A 24,514-nucleotide genomic window follows, 5' to 3' on the forward strand; every position below is an offset into this window, starting at 1 on the left:
GGGTTCGCTCGAGTGCAAGGGACAAACAAGCATTTACAATGCAATGGTCTCGGCATTATTAAAGGTAGAGCTATTGGCATTGCTCATGACATTATTATTATTATTTTTTTAAATCATAAATAAATGGCATTGTCATTTACATTGCCAATAGCTTAATCGTTAAATAAATTGCATTGTCATTTACAATGCCAATAGCTTAATCGCTCGCAAATGCATGACCTATTGCATTTACACCCACACAGAGCCACACACGCAAAGCCACCCACACACACATACAGAGCCACCCACACAGAGCCACCCACACAGTGTCATTCACATAGAGTCACCTACATGGAGCAAACCATCACACAGACAGAGCCACCTACAAAAAAAGCTATCCACACATAGAGACACCTACAAAAAAAGCTATCCACACATAGAGCCACCTACAAAAGAATCTATCCACACAGAGCCACACACACACACACAAAGCCACACACACACACACAGAGCCACACACACAGAGTCACACACACACACACACACACAGAGCCACACACACACAGAGCCACACACACACAGAGCCACACACACACACACACACACAGAGCCACACACACAGAGCCACACACACAGAGCCACACACACACAGAGCCCCCCACAAACACACACAGAGCCCCCCCCACACACACACAGAGCCCCACACACACACAGAGCCCCACACACACGCACACACAGAGCCCCACACACACACACAGCCCCACACACACAGAGCCCCACACACATAAGGCCCCACACACACAGAGCCCCACACACACAGAGTCCCACACACACAGAGCCCCACATACACAGAGTCCCACACACACACAGAGCCCCCCCCCACACACACACAGAGCCCCACACACACACAGAGCCCCACACACACAGAGCCCAACACACACACACAGAGCCCCACACACACAGAGCCCCACACACACACACAGAGCCCCCCACACACACAGAGCCCCACACATAGAGCCCCCCACACACACAGAGCCCCCCACACACACAGAGCCCCCCACACACAGAGCCCCACACACACACAGAGCCCCACACACACAGAGCCCCCCACACACACACACAGCACCCCACACACACAGAGCCCCACACACACAGAGCCCCACACACACACAGAGCCCCACACACACACAGAGCCCCCCACACACACAGAGCCCCCCACACACACACACACAGAGCCCCACACCGCGGGCTGCAACATGACTGCAACTTGGACCACCCGTGTCTCCGGGAGGGTCCTGCGAACCGGACCCTTTGCAGTCTTACCCGCAACTAAACAACCCCGCACCAGGCTGCCTCACCCCTCGTGGCCACCCACCTTGGGACACAGTCCTATACCTTGGGGGGCAAAGAACGCCGTACGCAACGCCCGCAAGTCTCTGCCCACACCCCCCACCCTCGCGAGGCGCCCAGCTCTCTGCCCAGCTCTCCGCCCAGCTCTCTGCCTTTCACACAGGGTGGTGGTAGGGTATTCACCAGCGGGGTCGAGTGGTAGCCACCGCTCTGTCCATCCGGCCAGCGAGGTCGCACTTCGCGAGCCCACGTTGTTCGGTATCATCGCTGGTGTTTCCGGGGAGGGGTGGGGAAGGGGTGGTGGGTGGGGGGGTTTTGTCCGCCCCATCTTGTGCACCACAAGGGTGCCGGGGGCCCTGCGAACAGCCCAGTATTATCGGAAGGGGTGGTGGGGGGTTATGTCCGCCCCATCTTGTGCGCCACAAGGGTGCCGCGGGCCCTGCGAACAGCCCAATATTATCAGCAGGAGGGGCGGGGGGTCAAAGTGTCAGGGCTCCAGCATGCTCGGCCGATGCCACACACGAGCACCCTCGCTCCAGGACCAAGTTATTCCTAAGCCTCGACAAGGCCCAGGACGGGTCCCGGTGCACCGCCCTTTTCCTAATACATATCAAACCAACAGGACCTGACATCGGTAACGGTCCCCACGATGCCCCCGCGTTATTTCTTTAAATCCCCGCCCGGGGTGGAGGGAGGGGGGGAGATAGGTGGGGGGGCTCCGCGACTGTTGGCCTTTGGCGACTCCCGCCAATCTTAAAACGAGAAAGCAGAGGGCAAGAAAAACGAGTGAACAGAGGGCAAGAAAAACGAGTGAACAGAGGGCAAGAAAAACGAGAGAACAGAGGGCAAGAAAAACGAGAGAGCATGGGGCAAGAAAAACAAGACAACAGAGGGCAAGAAAAATGAGAGAGCATTGGGCAAGAAAAACGAGACAACAGAGGGCAAGAAAATGAGAGAGCATAGGGCAAGAAAAACGAGTAAACAGAGGGCAAGAAAAACGAGACAACAGAGGGCAAGAAAAATGAGAGAGCATAGGGCAAGAAAAACAAGACAACAGAGGGCAAGAAAAATGAGAGCATAGGACAAGAAAAACGAGTGAACAGAGGGCAAGAAAAACGTGACAACAGGGGGGCAAGAAAAACGAGACGAGAGAACAGAGGGCAAGAAAAACGAGAGAACAGAGGGCAAGAAAAACGAGAGAACAGAGGGCAGAAATTACTTCGAGAGGAGCGCTCCACACGACCACGTTTCTCCGAGGCAGGAATGCCTCGGAGAAACCAGCGTCTTTTTCACATTTGGGGGCGTGGTTTTCGTTCTCTCCTCTTCCCATTGGCTGGAAGGTAAAATTCCAGCCAATGGGAAGAGGAGAGAAAGAAAACAAGAAAGAAGCTAAAAAAACGCTCCCGAATCCGAAAAAGACGGGGCTTGAACCGAGTGACGCCCCTCTCCTCCAATGGCTGGCCAGCATTTACTAGGCCAGCCAATGGAGAAGAGGGGCGGGTTCCAAGCCCCCTCTAAGAAACATTAAATCTCGGGCACCAACCACTGCTATGCAGTGCGACGGTCCTCGGCCTAAAAAGTATTTTTATGACACGCTCAGCGACACGCACAAGGTTAAGTAGAAGAGGTTCCTCACTGACATCTCCCAAGTCAACCAACACACCATGCAATGGACACCCATGGCAGAATGTGAGTCTGGAGCCTAGCATTGCATTAGGTCTACGCACAATTAAGCTCTGCCCGGGAGCAAATAGCTAGGTCCCACAGGGGAGTGGTTTAGTATGTATACTGTGATACACTGTTTCCATGTCTATATATTTGAGGAAGAGAGGCAATGTGACATTACCCTTGTTCTATCGATGTTATGTTATAAGTTACCTTATCATATATCCACAGGACCAGCGTAACCACCTTTGTAGTACCAAATAAGTTTTTCGTATTTTTTTTAATGTTCACACGCTGCACTGCAAACCTGCTCAGTGAATCTTATCTGATCAAAATTGTAATGTGATACAAACTGGGTAACCTGCAGTGAATTGCAATTACGAAACTCAATAAACAATTTTAACAAAAAATGAAACGGCAAACAGTGATACTGTTCCTGCTGCAAAAAAACAGCATATCATGCAGGCCACAAATGTCAATTTAGGGAAGATATCTCAGTTGGATGCTAGCTTCATTGTGGATATCTCTGAAGGCCATTAGTCACAGTCCTTGTAGTATAACTTGTGAAGGGACAAGCGGAGTATCTTTGTTTCCTCAATGGCATTGATATCAAAGTGTTAGGATCCATCTAGCTCCCAGACGACCAGAGACTCAAAGAAAAGAAATGCTGTTGCCCTGCCAGCGAGGCATTTTTCCTTCGCTCAGATGGAACCGAAAACAAGACTCCCCTCCCCTCCAGCTGGTCGCTGCTCTGAATAAGCACACAAAGTGCAGGAGCTGCTTAATTTGTCTCAGTAGGAATGTGTGAACATGGACTAACCCTGCATACCAAAACCTGGAATAGAGTAACTAAACTACGCACATTCGCCCAGAGGGATTCATTCACGGGTCCATATCATCAGATTATGCCTTAATGTATTACTACAGTTCTGTTTCTTGTCAAACACACTCAATGTTAAATACTTAAAAAATAAGACCACCCTAATTAGCGCATATTCAGTGTATTGACCAATACATTAAAAAAATAAGTGCAGACAATGCAGTGCTCATTGTGGAGTGAAAATGTGTACAATTGCATAAAAACACAAGAATCATCTTATGTTTTGAACAAGAGGAGGGACAACTGTATATTAAAAACAGTAGTTCTAATTTTAAATTTACTATTGTTACAACCAGAGATATAAGTTGACATGTCGACCCAAAATTCATAAAAAGGGTCTTAACAGGACAAATCCATCTGACTCAATTACTGTAATACAATAATATAAAACACCTCATTAATCTACTAAGTATAAATAAATTAGTTAAGCATATTGGAGGTGTACCTACCTCTGCCAATAGTTGCAATGGGTCCCCCTCTTACTAGTAGGGGACACGGTGCCAATCAAGGCACACACAAACAACCCAGCATTAAGTGTTGAAAGCCAGTATGCCAGTAAGTATCTGCAATACACATAAGCAGACCAGTTACCATCACTTTTCGTGAATACGTCGTAAATTTGTCCCAGTGTCAGCAAACTGCACCAACACCCATCATATTTCACTGGGGCTATACCAGGGCCAGGATCTGGTTCAATAATAGCTGCCGGGTCTTGGAGCGTCCCACTCTTCACCAGACCTGTCCCCACCTCCCCTGCATCCGTACTACAAAAACATAGTTCGCTCCACACTGTCAAACATGAAAAGTATATATAAATAGTGCCTCCACTGTCAAGTTTGAGCTAAATACTGTCACATGGCAAGACAAGTTGTACAAGATCTTCACCAAATCCAGCTATCCAAAGTCACTAGTGCCTTGTACCCAGATAATAAGGTACCCATCATCAACTTGGGTGAACGGACTGGGTGAGATAAATTCAAAAGTGGTCATATCAAAAATCTATAACATGAATATTCCAGTTGTGGCATTAGCTCATCATGAGTGTTGATGGTACAACAACAGCCGCAACAGATTTAAGTTCCAATACAATAAAGCCAAAAGGATCTTGTATACAAGAATGTTAGAAGGTTCTTATTATTTTTCTACCTATCCCACAGGACATTATCGTATGTGTCCTGACTTAGGAATGAAGTTGATTCCTTACACTGGATGTAGGCTAAAATTCAAACTAAACTTGGAGATACTAACCCCGCAGCAGCATCCTGATCTTTAGAAAACGTCATAATGTATGGCAACTACTGAGACACGACATATAAGAATACTTTTGGGTCCCAAGGGTAGCATTGAGAGTCAGATATAACCACAGTATTGTCCTTACCGTTTAAGGCTTGCAGGTGCTTTTAATACTACCAACATTATTAGACTGTGAGGTTTATTTCTATTTTTAGTCAACGTTTACGTTTTGATAATTGGAACATTGTAGGGCTGTTCACTGTGTTGGCAGTTCCTATTGTCTTAAATGACTACTATGCGATTTGTAAACCAGATAAAAGATCGACCCCATGCCACACCAGTCATGATCTAGCAATTTCCCTCTAAGAGAATGTATTCAGTCTTATTGACTTTTAATTCCTCGTGTGTTAGGCATAAGGCTACATCTTTATCATGAAACTCAACTTGAAGCTTTTTACCATCTACATACATCCAGGTGTGAAGTTTATTAACAATTTATTACAAGTTTTAGGCATCATTTCTATATTTGTATATAACAGGGAACCAACATGCATTATCACTATGTGTCACTTAAATGTCAAAGTATCTAATCAGGCAGTGGAAGTATTTCATAATTCGGGGGTGGAGATGGCTTTCCATATCATTGGAGCAATATTTCCAACTAACCTTAAAGCGGACAATTGTGGATTACTCTTTTTAAACAAAGAGAAATGTTTAGTTGTTTAGTCTTAAATGTTCATTTAGGTGGATATACCCCTGCAACCTTCACAGGGTCTTGGTCTTAAGTCTTTCAATACTAGATTATATAATTACAACATATTAAACACTTCACTTCCTCACTAAGCTTAAAGTTATTATTTGCAAACAGAGGAATCCTTATTTTCTTAAGTTCTATTTGAACATTTCAACTTATCGCAGTTCAACTTGGAATTTTAAAGGTGGGGCACCAAAAATAGAAACTGCACATACTTGTCTATGTTGGTACTCACAGTCCATAACTTCTTTACATAATGTGAATTGAGTGAAAAAGATAAACTGGACCAGAACTTGCTTCACAGAATTTTTATTCTATAAACAAATAGTGGATTACATATGGTTAATGCATAACTTTGTTACCAAAATGCATATGAATAACAAAAATACTGCTAAAAGGGATCATAAAAAAAGAAGAGCTATTGAGCCCGAACTAACCTGAAATAAATAATCGAGTCCAAAGGGAATACAAGCACAACTTTCCATCAAGAGCGAAATTCATAAGATCTTTGAGGAAAGATTGGGGAAATATCGGAATTTACAGATAGCAGCGGGAGAAAGAAACACAAAGAGGGCACTGGCAGTTGATTGCTCGATCTACCGGCACAAGGAAATCACCTAAACCAATACTTATCCTCTAAAATGTATAGCCTTATTATTTTGCTGATTTCTATTCAGCAAATGAACTCACCAAGGACAATGTTGTTAATCTTGTATTTACACCTGCGTTTTCGGGTTCCATGGTCAATCATATTGCCTCAGCTAGGTTCTCTAATACAACGTGTTACGTAAACTGCAGTTGGTGCAGAATGCGGCGGCTAGGCTACTTTGCAAGGTTCGTAAAACAGTTTCCATCTCAGGCTCTCTTCGGGATCTTCTTTGGCTCAGGGTTGAGAATCGTATTACATTTAAAGCCCTGAGCTATATGTTCAAAATCAAATATGGTAAGGCACCTCAATATTTGAATGCCTTAGTTCACCCTTATCTTCCATCACGTCTTTTACGTTCCACCACTCAGGCTAAATTCACAGCGCCCAGGACCAGATTGTCGCGAATGGCGTCGGTCCTTCTCTTGTCTAGGTCCCTCTTTGAAGAACTCCCTCCCTATGTCACTTCGGACTGAAAATATATATGAGACCTGGTTGTTTAATATGTAGAGCACTTTCTTTTTCTCCTTTTGTTCCTATCAGGCGGCACCGGGAAACCCTTGGGTAGCTGTGCGCCTTATAAGATTAAAATAACATAACATAACATAACTGGACTTGATCAAATCCCAGCAGCTGTATTGAAAAATTAACGTAAACTTCGGGGAGAATTTTTGGAACCGGTATTTGACTATTTGATTATATCACTGGCACCATCCAAAGTAGCTAGAAAGACAGCATAAGTTTGCCTTTACACAAAAAAGGCTGGCTCAGTCATTCACAATACTATAGACAAACCGCCTATTGGATGCTGCTGGTAAATTGTTTGCAAATATTCTAGTAGGGCATTAGAAGGCATAGAAGCAACTACTCAACAGGAGTACCTGACAGCTAATGAAGCATTGACCAACAGAATTCATCAATCAACACAACAGGCGCATAGTTGTATACCTTAATGCACCAGCAAAGTGCACGTGCTTTCAACTTGATAGTCCTACTATTAATGTTCCCTGTGCCTGAGTAGACAGGAAAGAAAACACTGAACATAAGCACACGCTTTTAGTTTACTGGAACGGAAACCTTGACTTGGCACACTGCTAATTGCAGACAAAGTTGCGTGCCGAGCACAAGCCTCAATCAACAGCATATCAGAGGCAGACAGGCTGAGAACAGATGTCTGCAGGCTGCTTATCGCTCTTTGGCAGTGCGAGGCCCTCGCCTTTCAACAGCTGGATGCGTTACATGATAGGAAACAGACAAAGAGATGGTAAACGGATTACAGAGCAACCTGTGCTAAAAAAAGGCAACTTGCAGGCAGATACAGCCATACTGACTGTAACCTAGTTTACACAAACATGTCGGTGGGCCAAGGATCATTTTAGATTTTATCAGAAGGGTACAGAGTGTGAGGAATAAACACACTTTTTTAAATACAATTAAGACTTTTACATTATCAAAATAACTTTTGTAGTGAATACAACGGCTGATCGGTGGTTGAGACAGAAAGCAAAACAGATGCAAGTTCCTAGCAATGATCTCTATATATAGGAACAGGGTAAGAACAATGACAGACACACGGACACTCGCTTGCACACCACGTGACTACGAGCACACCGGTGCACACACCGAGACCAGATACTACTGCAGGCAAAGATGGCATTGGTGACCCAGACACAACGTGACACCCGGACATAGACACTGGAAAGAGAGACAGGGACACAGAGGAAAAGAGACTGATATTACCACACAGACCGACTGGGACAGGGACAGAAACCCAGGGCATAAGACATGCGCAGAGTGACATGGGCAAACAGAAAGGAAACAGTGACAGAATATAAAATAGTGACCCTGGGTGACAAACGAGAGACACTAGAAGACAGACCAGTGGCACTGGAGCACAGACATTGAGAGGGATCGAAAAAGGCACAAAGATGAGAAGACACAGAACAATGACACAGACAGACTCTGGGACATGCACGCTGGAACGTGACCACTAGGGACATGGACATAGGAACACAGGCGCAGTGGGGCAAGGACACTCTGACACGAACCGTGGAATGGGGATCTTGTGAAGCAACGCAAGGTCATGGACAGAAACTGGATAAAACACCCTGGGACACTAACCGAGGGGGGTATCCAGTGCTGTGGGTCGCGGACACTGGGATGGGATCAAGGCATAGAATAGACACCGACCCTGGGACAGTGACACTGATTTTCGGGACACTCAAGCAGGGGCACTAGGACAAAGGCACATGGATCTGACGCATTGAGACATGTCCTGGGACAACGAACAATGATACATTAACAATGGGACATGACCATGGGGAGTTGAACAGAGGAAGACATACAAGGTCTTGGGGATGGGGCCACAGAAGCTGGCCACTGTACTCTGGGACATGGACAAGAGGCACTGCAGTTGAGACACTAGGACATTGACCCTACGACAAACACAGAGCGAGACAAGGTCATAGAAGAAGATTACGGACAGTCGGAGATCGAGACACAGATCCTCTGTGACAGACCTAGTTATGGGCCAAGACACGGGAGAAAAGTCAGAGGGTCTCAGACCCTGGGACACAAACACTGAGGCATGGACAAGCATTAGAAGGCAGATAAGGACAAAGAGACACATATTTATTCGCGCCAAACCTAGGGGATATGCTCCCTGAGAAGTAGACACTGGCACAATAACAATGAAATACAGACACTGAAACATTGACACTAGGATAAGGGGAAAGTGAACACTGACAAAAGTGATATGGTCCTTTGAACAGGGAAATAGTGCCACCAGCATAAGCTACAAAACCGGGGAATGAACGCACTCCCAGAAACAACACTAGTCATTAGGGTCGAGATGGTATCTAGCAGCTAACTTCCCAATTTTAAAATATGGGTTCTAATCCCAGCTCCACCACATGACTGTAAACTGAGTGATTCTGGGCACATTTTTTAGTCTTCTTGTGCACACATTTTAAACTATGTGTGTAATGTAACACAACTGCACATATGTGACATGAAATGTCTTTGTGCAATTTAAAGGTTTAAGTCCTAATTGATATACATCATTTTGCAATTCCTCCCAAGACACTCCTCTAAGCTCCTAACTGCTGCAGCTTTACCCAACCCTAGTGCTCAGCCTTTTTTTGATGTTTAGGGACCTCGTGCTTAAGCTTCCATAACTTTTCTGTTTCCAAAAAAGGTAGCCAAGCAAAATTTTCGTCCTTTTTCCAGCATCTTGGGGATTGTACATGTATACAGGGTTTGTGGATTCACACAGAGGGAACACAGAATGTCAAAATACAGCAAACCTTTGAGTTCTTATGAAAAATGAGGGAAAAAAGAGGATAGCACATTTCTGTTTCAAAAACATGAAATCAACCCATGGGTGAACCTGGAAAGATATACGTTTATGGAAAGTAGAAGAAATTCTGAATTCAGCAAGGGGTTACTTGGGAGATCATTAATGGGTTTTCCCGAAAAAACAAATGGGTGAAATTTAATATTAATGAACATTAGTAGGCAAAAATAGAAATAGGTGAAATAGTAGCTGTTCTGTAACGTCAAAGACCAAAGCCGACAACTGAGCTGCAGTTTATAATCATATTCATTGTTTAGCAACCATGCATCAATTTATTTGGGGAAATCTAATACAAAATGGGTATGAAGCAAACCTATGTTTTTTATAAATGTTATGCATTCTATCATGTTATTGAGATGGCTTATTCCCAAGTGCTCTTTCTTGCACACTAGCTTACATTTGGAATCCAAAAATGGAGAGAAAATGTAATTGATAGTAACAAATGTTCTACTATTCTGTCTTCTAACAGTTCTCCCAATGAAAACAGTGCCATGCTTCTGTGGGTGGGCCAATTGCTCATGACAGGAAGGGACTCAAAACACAACGTGGCGAGATCAGGTTTTTACCTTGATAATTGACCCTTTCTGGTGATCTGGATAGCTGTGGAATCTAGACCCAGCCTCTGCCACCACCTAGAGAACCAATTAAACCCAGATATTTCTGAAAAGTAGGCACCCACTGAGTCCAGGGTAATGTAAATTGCAAGGATTCTACTATTCTTTAGAAACACAGAATGCCCTGCAAACTTCCAACTTTGGCAACAATCACACATATTCCTCAACTTTTTAGAGGGTAAGTTCTGGAATCTGTGTGATCTACACAATTTCTACCACCCAGCGATCCCACACTTCTACAGATAAAAACAGTAACCCACTTGTGTGGCTAGGCCTATTACCTGTGAAAGGAAACAATCAAAACCGTTACTATATAAAATCAATATACTATCATTGTGGTCTTCGGATGGTCCCTGGGTTAGTAATATCTTGTTTCAGAAGCACTGAAGGGCTATAGGTCTGGAGATATGGCCTGATGTAAGGACAGGCTGGCCCCCACCCAAGTTTGTTTTACTATCCCTAGCATCCAGTGGGCTTTCTGCCTTCCCGAAAATGGCTGGTGGCAAATCCACCTATCTTCCCCGAGAAGTGCAACAAGACTGTTGGGGCTTTAGAGGTAGGGTATGGCCTAAAGTGGGGCAGCCCAAAAATAAATAATCTTTGTATCACATTGTGCTTTCTATCCCCCCCTGCTATAGGAATCATTGGGAGTAAATCCACCCCACTCTGCCCCTAGGGGCAGGGCAGAAAGACTGCTGAGCCAGTTATGGGGTGGGGTCACAGCTAAAATTATTATACGTGGTGCTTGTGGGCTTTGAGTGGCTAGTGCAGATTAGGAGTAACTCCCCATACACCCCCCCAGATGGACAGAAAAGAAAAACTTTGTCTTTGAGGGTGGGGTGCAGGGAGGGGGAGACAAGGTCTTGTTCTTGCTCCCTCCCAAACAAAATCTCTGGCATCTAGTGGGTGGATCCCTGGCTGGGGGACCCCTTTCCGGCGGTACTGTTCCACTTTGATCAGTGCTCAGGGCGCTCAGTTAAGCCCCAGAGCACTGATTAAATAAAAAGCAGTCGGCACCTAATGGGGTAGACTGCTTTCAGTTTAAAATGTGTGTCACGCAAAAGAAAAGAACATTTCAGAACGCGAGGGAAGCTCTTCGCTCATGTCCCGAAATGCTTCTAAATAAATGAAAATACTTCTGGTGCACCCACTAGAAGCATTTTCTGCCCCTAAGAGGAAGGCAAGACACTTACATCCTCCACTATACTGCAGAGGACACAACCATCTTGTTCTACGCACTAAAGGAGTTAATATATCAAGCTTTGGCGCGCACACTGCATGAGATATTTAGCCCTTGTTTCAGGCCAGGCCACAGCAATATGTCAAGGTGAGACAACTGTTGGGACTGGCCGGTTGTAGTTGGCTGATAACCCACCTGTACGCCGCCTTAGAGTCAGATAGGGGGAAACTCAGAACGTGCTTAGGAGCTCTGGGACAGAGATTGCCCTGACGACCTGATGTAAGCAGATTGGAAAAAAGCTTGTGCTCAAGCTAAAAAAGTGTCGCTTAATGCACAATTCAAGCTTATACACTTTCAATACTTACACAGGACATACATGAAGCTTACTAAAATATATCCGCACCAGTGGCGTGTGGCTGATGCAGCCAAGTCGCTGTGGACTTATTACACATCACTTGGGGATACTGGCGTATGGTGGAATTTTGGAGAAATGTAGCACTGTATCTGACAAGGATTAAGGGGCTGGCCATGGAGGGGTCGGTTAAACGTTGTCTCTTGAGCATTGTTCCACGTCAGCAGCAGACAAAGGAGGAAGCCAGGATGTTTGTGCTGGAAGTTGTGCTAGCACGGTGCCAGATAGCTATACCTATACACTGGGTGTCAACACGTCCCCGGAGGTGGTACAGTGGAAGGAGGATTTGACGGAATGGACAATAGCCGATGAAGCTCATACTAGGCTTACAAGGCAGCGGAGGAAGACTCAGGGAGAGATGATTAATAGGATGGCAGAGGCCTCAAAAGGCAGCCCCTGTGAAACAAAGGGGTGGTAGGGAGAGAGGAGGGTAGAGGTTAGGAAGGGATGAGACTCTGGGAGCAATAGATCTTTACTATAAGGGAAATGCCCCTCCCCCCCCCCACACCCCTAAATTACTGTAAGGTGCAAGAGGAGGGGAAAAACGAAAGGTACTAGCACTAAAGACCTCTGTAGAACAATGTCTCAATCTTTAAGACAAACAAATAATATTTTCTAAAGAAAATATTGATTGTCTTAAAGATTGAGACATTGTTCTATATTGGTGAGTTACTGGTATTTTGAACCTGGACAGGTCACAAAAAAGTAATATAGGTCAGGTAAGAGGTCTTTGGTGCTAGCAATAGATCTTTGTACATTATACCCAGTGCGATGTGGATTGAATTTGAATGAATATTCATGTATATGTAGCGCCTACTTGAATGGCGCATTGCTCTGTTGTTCTTTAAAACCAAAATGACAAAGATAGTTTTTTAATGTATAAAGCTTTAGTGCTACAAAGCTATGTTTGTGCTAAAAAATCTAAATCTGTAGATTATAGTTTAACTCCAGATTGTCTTTTATCTGCCTCTAGTGAAACCAGGAAACCAAAGTTCCAATTATTTCTGAATCAGTAAGACCAAATCAGTTGAGCATATACAGGGTGTGGTGGCGTCTATTTGCAGCAACTAACACGGTCTCTGGTCTTTCTTTAGTGAAATCGAGGAACCATGCAAAAGTTGGTTTCATTCCAATCTATATGGCATAATCCATGGAGGAAATGTGCATAAGCAAGGTTAGGTAATCAGGTTCCATAGGCAAGCCTCCATAAATGAAGTTTCCTCAGGTCAAACGACCTAAAAGATACTTAAAGTTTGATTGAATGCTGGATCAGTGTGGCCAAATGAAAGCAGGCACACGCTCCAAATGTATAGAGATGATATCATAATCAACATAATACAGTTACAACTTGACCACGGACATAATTAAAAACAAACGCACTAAATTGCATTTAAAAAAAGGTAAATCTTAGGAATTTTTAAGTTTCAATTTTTGAATGAGTCCTCAAAGGATCTTAGGTTGTGCATCTAATTGCTTGAAAATCCTACAAGTCACCTTGTAAAAACTTATTAGAACTTCACTTGATCACAGAAACATTATGCAAAACGTCCTTGCCTGGGTTCAAGCCTAAGCGCAACAAGAGACTGCCTAGCTACACAAGGGACGACAGACTGAAACAAAAGATCATGGTCTGCTAGCCCTGTTGCTTCTTCTGGCACAGATGCGGACTTTCAATACAACATTCCTATAATCTTGCTGCTCGTGGTGTGCCTGCTGGTAAGGATGCCCAGATTAATCCCCCCCCAAAATATAAAAATACACCACTACATATTTGAAGCTCTTAATCTATGATGAGGTATTCCTCATACCACACCATTACTGTGCTATATTTATATTCATCATCATCAGGAAACTACAGACTAGGCATGCACAAATGTATTCGTACCTAGGGGTCGATTATGATGGCGGACGGACAAAGTCCGTCCGCCATCCTGTTGTAGGAAGGGACTGTCTGTCACAGGGGCGGAGGTCCTGTGCGTGGAATTAGGATGCTCCCGCCACAGTGGCGGGTGCATCCCGCATCTTTAACATGACAGGCACCACGCAGTGCCTGCCGTGTTGTACTTTGAAACGCAGGGGGTACCATAGGTACCCCCCCATGTGCACCCCCACACCCCCTTCACCCTGGGGGCCCGCAACGGGCCCCCAAAGCAAAGACCGTATGCCTTTCCACTGCGGCAATGCCGCCATGGAAAGGCATAGGACCGCCGGCATCGTAATATGGTTGGCGGTGTCTCGCACACACCGCCACAATATGTAAGCTCGCGACCGGCGGAAGAGCGGCGGCCGGTCTTGCCGTCCGCCGCGGTCCCCCCAGCCATCCTAATGTGGCGGGGGGTCTTTTCTGTGAGGATGGCGGACGGATTGCCCCCGTCCGCCATCCTAATCGACCCCATAGTCCCAAGTGGCAGAAAATATACTATCATAATATACTCTTTGCAAAAATACTGATGTTTAGATGTGTACCCAATTCTTTGATTTGGAAAATCATGAACTGGGTTTTGCTATATGTAAATATCAACTTTTTTAATTCAAACATTTTACCAACAATGGAGATCAATAACTCACAGCTGCTTCCAATCCATAGACTTTGGAAGAATATCTTTAGCACATACCACATACATTTCATGCGCATACAAAGTTTTCTTTTTGAAAAAGAGAGGGCCCTCTCGAGTTCTGGGCCCTGTCACCTTGAGGAAACTTACAAACATACTTCCTGTGCCACACATTTTATCTAGGCTGGCTCATTAGGCATGATTCCTTGCGATTACAGACATTCTGCTATCAGGGGCCCAGCAGGATTTCCAAATCTATTTAAGGTCGAATTTAAATGTGCACATGACCAGCAGTTAAATTTGGGGGTTTGTTTTCTAACTAACCTCACCTAATCCATCGTAAATGCGTTCGAGCCCTGACATCGAAAGTCACCACTTTTATCTGGGCGTGGAGGTGCCACCACATGCCCTTTGTTAACTGGAGCACTCCACCCCCACCCCCCATGATGGGGAATGGGCATACCCGACCTATACAGCTATGACCAAGCAGCACAACTCACACCAATTAATGATTGGTTTAGCGGAGAGTGGGATGACCCAAATATGCAGTGAGGAATTGAACCATCTGGGCCTAGACGGGTTCCTGGGACTGCTCTACAAGTCTTCTATACCCTGGATGCTCCCTGAATGTATACGTGTGGCCCTGCTGTGCTGGAGAGGAGCTCTCCTACTAACTGGATGAGACCACAAATTCACAGGGATGACCCCACTGTGGCAGGGTAGATGGTTTCTCCATGTGACCGGCTTACAGAGGTGTAGGAGTTGGGACAGGATAGGGATCACTCACCTAGGTGATATCGGACTAGGTAAAACCCTGATGTCTTTTCAAGACATGCAGAAACACTATCAGCTTTCCCACACACAATTCCATCAGTATCTGAAGCTTCACCATGCCTTTTCTGTCCGCCTCCCCATAGGTACACAGCTTCCGGAAATCAGCCACCTAGAGACCAAGCTCTTAATGGGTAGGCATGGTTGCCAGCTCCACGTTTTACTGCTCCCTCATTTTTAATGTCCCAGATCGCTTCCCTGGGTTGCAGACTCAACGGGAGATATGGGTAGGAGACCTTGACAACAATGACTGGCGTGAGGCCAAGATGGCTCCAAGGGTACTGATAATCTCCTCATGCCTCCGTATGATCCAACTGAACGTCCTCCACACTGCCTACCTGACTCCCCAACAACTACATTGTGTGGGCAATACAGTCGGGGCCACTGTGCATGCTGTTCCCACACAGAAGCCAACGTTTTCCATATGACCTGGGCTTGTCCCAGACTGATCCCCTTTTGGGAGGGAATACAAAGGGAGCTTTCCAAGGTCTTTGGGGGTCGTTTGACCTCATCCCCCCGGTGGCTTTGCTGGGTTTGCTCGAGGAAGTGGGTGGACCGAGGATGGATGGGATCTTCGTTGGGGTGGCCACGTTGGTGGCTAAATGGGACACTGCCTGTAAATGGAACTCTCCGGAGGCACCATTGTTGGTGGGCTGAAGGAGAGGTGTCGACTGGGATGCAAGCCAGGAAAAGCCAATTTATGAAGCCTGTGGCTGCTCCCGGAAACACGAAAAGATTTGAGGTAAATGGTGGATTATCATGGGTTTGATGTTGCAACTTCTTGAGTATGTACCCTTGTCCAACACGTTACGTTGAAATGTGGAACTGATCAATACGTGTCATTAGTGTATGCTGTATTTAAATCAATAAAGTAGGTTATCAAAAAAAAGTTGGGGTCAGTGAGATCAATTTACATATAAATGTATTGTATCTACTACATACAGTTAAGAAATGTGTAGGTCTTGGAGTGAAAATAGGGATATGCATACTGAGGAAAGAGCTACTGTGTTGGGCACCTCTGTGCAGTAAGGGTGTCCTCTTAAATGGACAGCAAGGCTAATTGCAATTAGCAAACCTTTGTTTGCAGGGAGGACAACTCAAAAGCCATTGAACAAAGCTTAATGGGCTCCTCCTCGTTATTTATATGTTAGCAAAAGTATCAATCTGGTAGATGCATAATTTTGATTCCTCACCTTAGGAATTTACTCCCAGGCATCAGATGGGTCCTCAAAACTCCCACAGCTATGGTCTCCCAGTGGTGCAATGCAGCTTGAACCACGACTCTGCCAGCTAGACACGACGGGGTCGAAGTACATACAAGGAAAAAGGTATCACGTCCCACCAGTTTCCACACCTCAGTGAGGTATGGGGGGGAACGAAGATAGCACCAATGACAGTGACAATTACAGCGCATAACATATGCCCTGGGATCATTTATTCAAGGCACTAACTCCTGGAGAGGAGGAAACATGGTGAGCAATCTGTGACAAGATAATGTATCCACCAGACATATCTTCCTTCAAAGGTATGTAACTTTTTTCTGATGGGATCATCTTCCCATAGATTCCTGACATCGCGAATGAATCCCAAAGCAATATCTTCCTGGGAGGTGGGAATAAGTAGTGCCACTTAATCAAGAAATATATCAAGAAAGGTAGAGTGTTCCGTATGGAAATGCATTTTGTTAAAAGGGACTGTTAGAGATTTGCTACACTCTAAACCAATAAATGGTGAGAGAGGCCTGTCTTAATTGTCTGGCAGCATTATGAATGCTGATTACTCATTGTAATTACTGTTCTGATGTTAACCTCATCAAATTTGTGACACTAGAGTTGAAATATCAACAACTTTATTCACCGCAATGACTCCTTTGTTAACATGTGAAGAAACCTTTTGCTGTGGAACATATACAGAGCAGTCAGTCTTTACTGGATAAACAAATCCATTTTCTCGCACTGCTACTTTGAACTGTTTATCTATTCACTAAGGACTCCGTTTTTACTGCGTTCTGCACTTTGAGATATTTAGAACGTGCCACCATTCACGTTTTGTAAAATCTTTTCCATATATTATGTCTGTATTGGTATTTAGAAAAAACGTAGGCCGCTCTCACCATTTATTGGTTTACAGCATAGAGGACCTCGAACAATCAGTATTAACAAAAAGGCATTCCCAGAGGGAACACTATTTCTAATGATAAATTAATGCATGGTTTTCTTTTGGGCTGCCCTATTTTTTTCTTAAAGATGCGACATAGCCCTCGCAAAGTACCCGTTACTGCGTGCGCCAGGATCCATCCTGAAAAAGTTCAGCATTGCCTGCTGGAAGACATCGAGTTACTAAGGGGTGGCCAATGGAACCGGGAATTCTGGTCTCATCATTTCTAATGTTGGGATCTTGTTTGATGATGAGGAAGAGTCTTGTGTCTGGGAATGGCGTTGAGATGTCTAAGGAAATGGAGTGGGTTTGTTTCCTTGAGGAAGAAAAGAAGTTCTCTTTCCTATGGTGCTCTTTACATTTTTTTGTGGTAAGATCTCTTGGGAGATATTTCCCTGCCAAGGGATTTACTTAAAGGAGGGGCATCATTTTGGCCTGCAAGAGTATGGAAGTACAGGCTGTGGCATCATGTTCCAAGCCTAAACACCACATGCTGATGTAAAATGGGTCCGACAAGGACATCTTTTGGCATTTACGACAGGGCCTAAATCATGAGACTTTTAGAAGAGTCATTTGAACTATTCTCCGTCAAAATATTGAGGAATTTTGTAGGTGAAAACCAAGAAAGCTGCGGACCCACATGGATGAGACGTAGACGTAGAAACTGATGTTAGTGTGTTGTTTGGTGCCTACTGTACTGCAATGTCATCATGGCCCGCTGGGGAAGTCCTCGCTGAAGCTGCATGGCACCACCTGGTGGTGCTGGAGAGCAATTGCTAGGAAAAAGGTTCCTGGATTAGTCTGATGCCTAGAAAGATATTCTTAAGGTAAGGAATCTGCTAGAATATATATCCATTAGAACATGCACATACACAACCGCTTTACTGAACCAACTGACATTTTGGCAAATTCTACCTTGAGCAGGTGTATGGCCCTCAAAGTATATTTTTGGCTATTTATACAAATGCCATGATGTAACAAATATACATGTTTGGAAATTTTAGTGTAACTGTAACCTGCTTCAGATATGTTTGTTAGCACACACCAACACTGCCCCTGAGATATGCTGGTTTCTGATATTACGGAGCGTTTCATATTGGCACTCGAGACAAGAAAGTGCAAAACGTTTGTCCATGCAGAACCATTTATATGACTCTTGAAGGACATTTCCCTAGTTATGGTACATAACCCTACCTAATTCACTACACAACTGCTAAAATAACTCTTTTCGAGAAATATATACCCATACCTGTGCTTCATATTTGACAGCGGCAGACAGCAGAGTAATTGCATTGTTCTCGCAAATGCCTTGTTTGATGGCTTGTTGGCAAAGCTTTTTCAACCTATTTTCCCTATAAAATATTGCCAGATCTAGAAGTCCTGTAAGACAATTAAAATGCAAAATCATTATTTACAGGGTATGTCATGACAAACTTTCTGTGTTTTAACAAAATCTGAAATCTGGTAAAACTGAACATGCAATCTGAAATATAATTCTTAGAAACATCAAACAAGTTGTTCAAATTTAAAATAGACACTTAGCAAATGCCCAAACTCAAGAGAGCCTGCATGGAACATGTTCACTTTAATATTGTGTTGTACTATATTAAGCAAAGACATCAGGCTGTCCTTCAAAGGACGTCTCACCGTACCCAGATAGTAACACAAATTGGGACAGTTTTAACCTGGTGCTGAGTCCTGTCCCTACATTGCTTTGAGTATCAACTGCTTGTTCACTTCCCATGATGACTCTTTAGCTTACTTATATTACACATACCAAAAGATAATTCTACTTGCAAGACTGCATGTTTCACATTTTAGGTCTTAGCCCATAACTCCACTCTAAACATCACCGAATAACAGGAGATGCTTTGCAAAAACAGGACCTTAGCAAAAAAACACAATGCTACTCAAAACACTATTTCCTAAACATCTCCACTGTCAAAAGCACCTTCTGAGGGAACGCCCCCAGAATATGTAATGCCCTTTCTATCGATATGAGGATGAGTCTTGCTCCATCTTTTCAAATCCAGTCTTCGAGACTATTTATAAAATGAGACCGCACTTTTTCACTCTTTAAATTGCTTACACTTCATTCATGCTTGCATTTGTACATACAGTGACTGCCCTATTCCCCAGCTACGGGACAAGCAAAAACGGCACCGACATTTAGAGGCTTTTGCTACATTTATCCTACATGGTGATAGAATCAGGCACATAGATAATGAAGGAGAGGGTGTTACATGGTCCTTCCATGATGGGAAATGGGGTATCTTGGCTGATCTTACATTTGACTGGTTGCCACATTTTACTTTTCGTTTTTCCAGTCTGTTGCCTGGTAGCACATTATTTGGTTAAACATCTGTTTTGACTGAGGTTTGGTGTTGGAAGAACGGGGTTTCGCTTTACCAATGAAGAGCATGAGAGTGATGCTTTGTGAATATGCAGGAGTATGTAGTTTCAGAAGCAAGAAACTACATACTGAACACCACTGTAAAGCGCCTACCGTCTCGCTCTCTCTTCAGGTTGTGTGTGTGTGACTAGGGTGTGTCCTTCAGAACGCCGGGCACACAAGGGCAGATGCTGTTTCATTTAATCATGAATTTATTTGGGCTCAGATCCTTTTTTGCATTAGTAGTCGAGTTATAACTGTAGTTCAATCCTATGTGGGGAACTGATTAATGTTTTTAGTTGGCCAGCTTCAGGGTGGTGTTCTCCCCAAATGATGCACCCTGTTAAGGTTTGGCTTTTAGTATCCTTAAATTGGTGTAATGGTATGGTAGCCCTTCTTGTAGGGCATTACTGTAGGTGAGAAATGAGGTTCCCAGGCCGCCAACTACCATGTCACCATTTTAAGGGGACATTGAATGCGTAGGTTATTTTATGGTGATACAGTTGGAAACACTTTTACTTTATTTCTGTTACTACTTGTGCGTTTAAACTGAGGTTATCACCCCACATGATACTCAGACTTCTTGGCTCAAAAGGGAGAAGTTTGACTGAAGGTAGGAGTGCATGTTGAACACCTTTATTTGGGGAGTTGATGAGAGCCACGGAGGTCTGAGTTGTCGGTGTTCCAACCAGATATCGGCTGCCTCAGAGGCATTTGACACAGTTCTACATTGCTTTAAGTCCCCTGACACATGCAGGTATATTTGTGTGCCATCTGAGAGAAAGCTGAAGTGGGGGTGGTGAGAGCTTAGGAGGTTTTAAAGAAAAAATTAAATAGCATGGGTGAGAAGGGGGGATCCTAGTGGTGCCTTGTATATGACAAAGCTGATTGGAGAGGTTAGATCACTAGTCTTACTTACAAGCTGCAGCTAGACTTGAAGCGATCTAAAGACCAGAGTGCGTCATTTGAAATGCTGACTACCAAGTTAAAGTTAAAGATTTGCCTTCTGCCATATCAAAGATGGCCAACAGACCAATGGGGACCAGCATTCCCAATGATTGTTTATCTGCTGATTCCAGAACATTAACGGAGTTGAGTACTGGGGTAATGTTGGTGCCACGCCTTTGACACTGAGGATGTCACAAAAATAGATGTTTTAGATGTCCAATTACTACAGAATGATCAGGTACCTTTATGCCCAATTAGAATATCACCGCCAGCTAAATATGAACAGTTGCCATATGAAATAATCCGCCAAACCACAATAAGTACATTGACTACTTCCATTATATCCAGTTAGCACAATAGGACAACACGCCAAACCACAGTAAGCACAAGGACTACTTCCATTATACCCAGCTAGCACAATAGGACAATTGATACTACCACTGAACCTTAAACACATTAGCAGATCTTATCCAGCTTTTAATATGCCCGGTAGTGCAGTCCCGACCAGTTACCGTTGTGCCCAGGTGCCACACCATGCACTGCCATCAAGTCCAGAGATAGCTGTGTTCCATTATACTCTGTCTCGTCACTGCTCCATGTGCAAGGCTGCTGAAACTTTAATATTTGCAGAAGCCCTATAAATCTGCCAACGTACTAGTTATGCTGCATCTGAAATTCAATGAAAAGACTCAGGAATAATACGATGGGACACGCGCAACCATGCTTAGCGCCTGGGTAGGTGAAAACTGGTAGTCTCAGCACATGCAATCAATTCTGTGCTCCTCTCACAAGCGGACCATGTGAACAGCGCACAAGGAAGTCTGAAGTTTGTACTCCATACACATGTTAGAACCATATGCCTTTGTAAGCACACGTTAGTGTGTTTGATCTTGCTATTTCAACTTGTACCTTATAAATAAAAACAATAAAAAAGATTAATTACATTGTACAATTTTTTAAAATTTGTTCCCACTCCTTTAACAATAAAACAAAAACTTAAAAAACCTATCAGCCCTGTAACTGTCTCATTAGAATTCGAAATGACTTCTCTCATCCTTCACAAACAAAGTTAATATAAACTTAATATAAAAAATTAGATAACTCTACTACAACCTTGGACAGACTAGGGCCTTTAGGATCAGTTACTGACAGCAGCAGCCGAACAGCTGTGACCCAATTGCTGAAACGGAAACTCCAGAATGGCATATGGCATTGTGCCCCATATAACAAACAATATATGATACTGTTTCACCCACCTGCCTGGTAGGTAATTGGGTATCAGCTGACAAACAATTTATTTTGGCTGCCTAATAGAACACAAATTAAAAAGAAGCATCTGCTTGTGGCTTGTAGTGCTGTAGATTGACATACTATGCATACTAATATCATCTAGTGCTGATATAGCAAGCTGCTTTTGTTTTAAGAAATGTCTTCGAGTCACTAAGTATCCTGTGACTCTCCCCAAATAGGGAATGCCCATGAGTACCAAACTTCATTGTTAGATTGTTTTTCACACAGCGTATGCGTGTATGGGGTGGTTAGTAGCAAAAATATGGTGACCATGCAAATAGTGTATACAACTATATATACATACTATGTACAGAGATGTGCAAATAAACACAAACTAAACGGAAGGAGGGTGGGCACATGTGAATTTACAGCACTACAAGCTATGAACAGATCCTTACGGGGTAAAATATTTGTTCGTAGCATGTGTGGCTGTCAATACACATGCTCTCCAAAGACTGTAAAGAAGTACTCCCCAAAGTGGTGGCTAGCCAGTGGATGCTGCACATACCTGAAACAAAGTTCTTAATATCGTTTAACCCACTCTAGCCTGTTGATGGGCAAGAATATTCAGATAACAGTGTTTGGTAACAGTTGGAAGTTGACAATTTAGCTACATTGCAGATGTCAGCTATGGGACTATTCCCTAAATATGCCACGGTTGCTCCCTTCTTCCTAGTAGAGTGTGGCCAAGAGGAAGTGGGGAGAACTCTTGTGGCTTCAAGTAAACATGTTTGGATATACTTAACAATCCATCTAGCTATGCCAAATTTTATATTGGGTGACCTTTATGTTGTTTATCAATAGTGACAAACAGCTGTTGAGTTTTCCAAAAAGGTTTGGTTCTGTTTATATTGTTCATTAATGGCTCTTTAAATATCTAGAGTATGATGGGCTCTTTCTGCTATAGATTGAGTGAAAAAGACTGGTAGCTCAACTATTTGATTACAGTGGAAAGGAGAGACCACTTTAGGAAGGAATTTAGGGTCCATTTTAAGACCAATCCCGTCAGTATTAACTTGGATAAAAGGCTCCTGCAAAGTGGGATCTTGTAACGCACTTATGTGCCTTACTGAGGTGATGGCTATGAGACAAGCCACTTTCCAAGAGAGAAAAATGCAAAGGACAGGAAAGCAATGGCTCGAACGGGGGACCCATGAGTCTTGTGAATACTATATTGAGGTTCCAGAGAGGAACAGGTGGCATTCTAATTGGAATCACTCTTTTAAGGCTGTCCATAAAAGCTTTATTGACAGAAATTATGAAGAGAGAATGCTCTCTGTTACAAATATGTGGTGATGACTGCAAGATGTAGTCATATGGAAGTATATGCTACACTTGATTTATGTAGGTGGACCAAACAGCAGACACTATCTTGGATCACCTGTTTAAGGGGGGGCTATATTCTTGGAGTTAAAATAGTGGACAAATCTTTTTCACTTTGCTGCATAGCAGGCCCTAGTATTAAGTTTCATTAGGACGCTTTTACATTTTTAAAAAGTTTTTCTTGTTTTCTATGACAATTCAAAACATTTAAAAGTCCACATGTGCCAAAGACATCACAATACATCACTGGGTGTGGATGGAATAGCTTGGAGATACATGTTGGTCCAGGGACTATCCCTAGGACACTAAGGAGGCCCTAATTTTGTTCCCTGCTAGGGAGGGATGACATCCATTCCCACCCTCCTGTGGTCCAGGTTGTCCATACATGCTTGTGGGAGACTTAGTTCAACAGACTCTAAGACCTCAGGTGCCAAATTGTTAGATTGAGTTGCCCGAGTTTTCTATGCCTTATTTTGCCCTGCTACCGAGTGAGACCTTCTCACCGGTCTGGCCTATTGGGGAGCTCTCATGTAGGGAAACAGACATGTTGAGAAGGGTTGAGAACCAATGTTGTATGGCCAATGTGGGGGCCATCTGTATGAGGGTGAGGATTGTTAGCCATAGCTTCCTAGCATGTACAGAAGGAGTAGGATGTAGGAGATCCACAACTAAACTAACCAGAAATTTCCTGGAAAAAGGCCATCATCGAAATTAAATGGAGTGGATCATACTATAAAAATTACCAGAGCCCAAATGTGAAGTAAAAACTATCCAAGAACAAAGATGGTTTTGCAAGTCAAAAATTGTCAAAATTGGGTTCAATGACGAAATACCTTGGAGTACCATGAAATAATGCAAATTCTCCAGCTGTATCCATCACTGAAACCATATAGGAAATTACACAAATAATTTAACTTGTAGCTGAACCAATACAAGCTCAATAAAGGGCA

At 43.8% G+C, this 24,514-nt stretch overlaps 1 protein-coding gene and 1 long non-coding RNA gene across 3 annotated transcripts in view; one reads left to right on the forward strand and one right to left on the reverse strand.

Annotated features, from left to right (window-relative positions):
- The window catches only part of LOC144772782 (uncharacterized), a 340,470-nt gene that overhangs the window by 121,761 nt on the left and 194,195 nt on the right, over window positions 1-24,514 (forward strand). The window lies entirely within an intron of this gene.
- The window catches only part of RCBTB2 (RCC1 and BTB domain containing protein 2), a 374,196-nt gene that overhangs the window by 43,328 nt on the left and 306,354 nt on the right, over window positions 1-24,514 (reverse strand). For both annotated transcript variants that reach the window (XM_078657335.1, XM_078657336.1), the window contains one exon: window positions 18,861-18,991. In XM_078657335.1, the coding sequence (XP_078513461.1) occupies window positions 18,861-18,991 (131 nt within the window). The remainder of the gene's footprint in view (window positions 1-18,860; window positions 18,992-24,514) is intronic.

The sequence above is a fragment of the Lissotriton helveticus genome, chromosome 8, assembly GCF_964261635.1.
Source record: "Lissotriton helveticus chromosome 8, aLisHel1.1, whole genome shotgun sequence".
Taxonomy (NCBI): Eukaryota; Metazoa; Chordata; class Amphibia; order Caudata; family Salamandridae; genus Lissotriton; species Lissotriton helveticus.